This window comes from Babylonia areolata, chromosome 2, assembly GCF_041734735.1.
Source record: "Babylonia areolata isolate BAREFJ2019XMU chromosome 2, ASM4173473v1, whole genome shotgun sequence".
Lineage (NCBI taxonomy): Eukaryota > Metazoa > Mollusca > Gastropoda > Neogastropoda > Buccinidae > Babylonia > Babylonia areolata.
In genome coordinates, this window is record NC_134877.1 from 23,276,140 (window position 1) to 23,281,139 (window position 5,000).

The 5,000-nt window shown below is 42.6% G+C and overlaps 1 protein-coding gene across 1 annotated transcript in view; it reads left to right on the forward strand.

Annotated features, from left to right (window-relative positions):
* The window catches only part of LOC143277080 (synaptic vesicular amine transporter-like), a 50,113-nt gene that overhangs the window by 21,104 nt on the left and 24,009 nt on the right, over positions 1 to 5,000 (forward strand). Inside the window, exons 7-8 of the mRNA XM_076581821.1 lie at positions 2,604 to 2,693; positions 4,789 to 4,890. Coding sequence (XP_076437936.1) covers positions 2,604 to 2,693; positions 4,789 to 4,890 — 192 coding nt within the window. The remainder of the gene's footprint in view (positions 1 to 2,603; positions 2,694 to 4,788; positions 4,891 to 5,000) is intronic.

A 5,000-nucleotide genomic window follows, 5' to 3' on the forward strand; every position in this document is an offset into this window, starting at 1 on the left:
TCGTCATTTTCTTTTCTTTCTTTCTTTCTTTCTTTCTTTCTTTCTTCTTCTTCTTCTTCTTCTTCTTCTTCTTCTTCTTCTTCTTCTTCTTCTTCTTCTTTTTTCTTTTTTTTTTCCCCCTCTGGTACGGTAATCAGGCACAGCCAACTTTTTCAGGTAGCAATTTCAGTGCAGGGGGGGTTTTTTACGAGTTTTTTTTTAAAATTATTTTGGTGTGTGAGTGTGTGTGTGTGTGTGTGTGTGTGTGTGTGTGTGTGTGTGTGTGTGTGTGTGTGTGTGTGTGTGTGTGTTCTGTTGTTGTTGTTGTTGTTTTTTTGTTTTGTTTTTTTGTTTTGATTTATTCAACATGTAGCAATCACAGAGCATTTTCTTCTTTGCTTTTTTTTTTTTCCTCTCTCTCCAGCTGGAGTGTATATAAAAAATATAAAAAATTCTACCAGTGCGCACGTTCTATTACTGGGACCCATGGTTCTCTTCGATTCACTGCCCTTGCCAGGCCGACGCGGTCGTAAACACCATTGCCAGCGTTACGTTTCTGGGGTCCTCTCTGCGTCATTTCCGGCTTTCCGCCGCTCAATGTCCGCTCGCCTTTTCTTCTCTTGTCTTCGGATTGGTCAGGCTGAAGGAAAAAGCAGGAACGGATGGCGTCGTCCCTATAGCGACCTCTCTGACCTCCCGGGCCAACTCTGTGTGTGTGTGTGTGTGTGTGTGTGTGTGTGTGTGTGTGTGTGTGTGTGTGTGTGTGTGTGTGTGTGTGTGTGTGTGTGTCGAGGGGTGTGTGTGTGTGTGTATTGTGTATGTGTGAGTGTGTGTGTCGAGGGGGGTGTCTGTATGTCTGTGTGCGTGTGTGTGTGTGTGTATGTGTGTCTTTCTTTCTTTCTTTCTTTCTCTGTTTCTTTCTTTCTTTCTGTATATCTGTCTTGTCTGTCTGTCTCTCTGTCTCTGTCTCTGTCTCTCTCTCTCTCTCTCTCTCTCTCTCTCTCTCTCTCTCTCTCTCTCTCTCTCTCATATTTCCTTTTTCCTTTTCCCCTTTGCTTTGTTACTAGTTGAAATGATTACATGGATGACTTCCTCGTTTTCTCACTGTGTCTGTCTGTGTGTCTTGTCTGTCTGTCTGTCTGTCTGTCTCTCTCTCTGTCTCTCTCTCTCTCTCTCTCTCTCTCTCTTTCTTTATTTTTTCCCTCCCTCCCCCCTCACACACACACACACACACACAAACAAACAAACAACACTCACACACGTGAGCGCACACACACACTCACACACACACACACACATGCGCACGCGAGCCCACATACACACACACACACACACACACACACACACACACACACACACACACACACACACACACACACACACAAGAATATACACATGCGCGCGCACAGACACACACACACACAATCAAGAATATCTAATCCTTTGACCCCTATTGGGGTAGGAGGATACAAAGTAATATAATTTGAATTATACAACAAAATTAAAACGTGAACACTGAAACTGGTAATGAAAACAGATGAGCAACAATCATAATTATCATTGTGTAATCTAACCCATTTTGATGAATTTCCCTACTTTCAAAAATTGAAATTCTCTCTCTCTCTCTCTCTCTCTCTCTCTCTATATATATATATATATATATATATATATATATATATATATATATATATACATACATATATATATATATATATATATATATATATATATATATTTCTGTTCTAGCTCTATGAACATAATTTGTAGCAAAAATAAATATTTGGGTATGGCTCTGTACAAAATGTTATAACTGTAGTTGTAAATGGGTTTCAGCTGATTGGTTCATTGGGTGATTTACTGAATCGATCAATCGATTGGTTGGCTGGTTGGTAAGATGACTGAGTGAGTGAATGAGTGACAGATTGATTGATTGATTGGGACTGCCCTTTTGGGGCGTGATGTTTGATTGATTGGTTGATTGATTGATTGATGGATTGATTGATTGGTTGATTGGTTGGTTGGTTGGTTGGTTGGTTGGTTGGTTGGTTGGTTGGTTGGTTGGTTGGTTGGTTGGTTGGCTGGTTGGTTGGTTAATTGATTAATTGGTTGATTGATTGGTCTTTTCGAAGGGACCACCCTTTGGGGGGCGTGATGTTTGCTTGCTTGATTGGTTGGTTGGTTGGTTGGTTGGTTGGTTAATTGATTAATTAGTTGATTGATTGGTCATTTCAGTGGGGCCACCCTTTGGGGGGCGTGATGTTTTATTGATTGATTGATTGACTGACTGACTGACTGACTGACTGCCCGACCGACTGATTCCTTGTTCTCCAACACCACCCATGTCAGCTCACTTTGGATGTATGTAGAGTGGGAGGGGGAGAGGAGAGTGTGAGTGGGGGGCGTGCGGGGAGGGAGGAGGGTTTTTTTGAGAAAGAGTGGTCACGAATGAATGTTTTATGTAACATGTAATTTTTTTTTCTCTTTCATGTACAGCGCCCTGAGCTCTTAGAGAGAAGAAAGGGCGCTATATAAATGTACATTATTAGAATTATTATCATTATTATTATTATCATTATTGATGGATTGGTTTATTGATTGATTGATTGGTTGGTTGATCTTTTCAGTGGGGCCGCCCTTTGGGGGCGTGATGTACGAGTTCACGGGCAAAGAGACGCCTTTCCTCATCCTAGCCTTCCTGGCCTTCCTGGACGGCTGTGAGACATGACAGGCTTTTTTTACTTCACTACATTTTTTTTTTTTTTTTTTTTTATGTTATTGTCATTTATCGTTATTATTATACGAGCGTAATTCTTCTCTTTTTTTTCTGGGTTTTTTTTCTGTTTTTTTTTTTTCTCAAGGCCTAAGCGCGTTGGGTTACGCTTGCTGGTCAGGCATCTGCTTGCTTGGCAGATGTGGTGTAGCGTATATATGGATTTGTCCGAACGCAGTGACGCCTCCTTGAGCTACTGATAGTGATACTTTCCACAAAAATGTTGGGGTTTTGTATTGTAATTGTTTTATTATTATTATTATTATTATTATTATTATTGTTGTTGTTGTTATCATTATTATTATCATTATCAGTAGTAGTACTATGATTATTATCATTGTTGTTGTTGTTGTTGTTGTTGATGAGCGCAATAGCCGAGTGGTTAAAGCGTTGGACTTTCAATCTGAGGGTCACGAAGGTTTCGAATCTCGGTAACGGCGCCTGGTGGATAAAAGGTGGAGATTTGTTTTTTCCCGATCTCCCAGGCCAACATATGTACAGACCTGCTTAGTGCCTGAACCCAACCCACCCCCCACACACCCCCACCCCACCCTCTTTGTGTGTGTGTGTGTACGGCAAGCAGAAGATCAAATCCTGTAATCCATGTCAGTGTTGGGTGTGTTATGGAAACAAGAACATACCCAGCATGAAGATCCCCGAAAACGGAGTATGGCTGCCTACATGGTGGGGTTAAAAACGGTCATACACGTAAAAGCCCACTCGTGTACATACGAGTGAACGTGGGAGTTGCAGCCCACGAACGAAGAAGAAGCTCTTCGGTCCGAGGCCAAACTCTTTGCACAGCCGGTTTCTATCACGCGCGCACATAAATTATCAGAGTGGGTATTTCTTCAGATTTTTTTAACCAGGAAACAACCCTTTTGCTGCCGTCGGTTCTTTTACATTACGCTAAGTGCATGCTACATAGGGGGACCTCGCTTTATCGTCTCTTCCGACTGACTAGCGTCCAGACCACCACTCGAGGTCTAGTGGAGGCAAGGGTGAGGAAGGTCGGGGTGGGGGGTGGGGGTGGGGGGGGAGGAATTCCGGCTAGTGTGGGGATTTGATACCGCACCCTCAGATTTGAATCGCTCGCTTCCTGGGTGAACGCATTTGTGTCAAGTTTCTCCACAACAGCTTCCCCTTGCCACTCTGATTTGATTTATCCATACTGGTGGTGAGATTCATTTTACGTTTCATCGTAAATCTTTGTATTTCTTTTTATCACAACAGATTTCTCTGTGCTCTGTGTGAAATTCGGGCTGCTCTCCCCAAGGAGAGCGCGTCACTGCACTACAGCGCCACCTTTTTTTTTTCCTGCGTGCAGTTTTATTTGTTTTTCCTATCGAAGTGGATTTTTCTACATAATTTTACCAGGAACAACCATTTTGTTGTCGTGGGTTCTTTTACGTGCGCTAAGTGCATGCTGCACACGGGACCTCGGTTTATCGTCTCATCTGAATGACTAGCATCCAGACCATCACTCAAGGTCTAGTGGAGGGGGAGAAAATGTCGGCGGCTGAGCCATGATTCGAACCAGCGCGCTCAGATTGTCTCGCTTCCTAGGCGGACGCGTTACCTCTATGCCATCACTCCACTTACGGTGATTTGTGAAATGAATGTGGCGATTTTTGAAAAAAAGACAAAAAAAAGAGATGTTGCAAAAAAAAAAAGAAAACAAAGGAAACACCTCTTCAACTTGTTATTTTCAGAGGATCATGGCTGATAAATCCTACTGGCAAAGTATTACAGAAGATGTGGATAAGAATTAACCAAGACTGTTTTTTGTTGTTGCTGTTGTTGTTGTTTTGGTGTGTTCGCCATTCCATTATGGAAATACAAAGACATCTGGGCCTGGATTTAATATTTCTTCTATAATCGCATAACTTGCTTCATCCAGTGAGCCCAGCAAGTCATGGTGCGGTGTCCAGTTTTAAAAAAAATCTTGGGATTGACCAAGATTATATATATAGATATATATAGAGAGATATATATAGATAGATAGATATAGATATATCATATGTTGCTATCATCCGCAGGCCTGCAGCTGGTAGCCCTGAAGCCCTGTGTGAAACCGGAGTCCCAGGAAGGGTCATCGCTGAAGGACCTGATGAAAGATCCCTACGTCTTGCTAGCGGCCGGTAAGTCCCACTTTGGGAAGCGGTTATTGGCGTTGGACGTCTCTGATCCTGCAGTGTTCACCTATGTAGTAGTAGGCCTCCTTCGGTCATGGCCGACCATGGATAGAGTA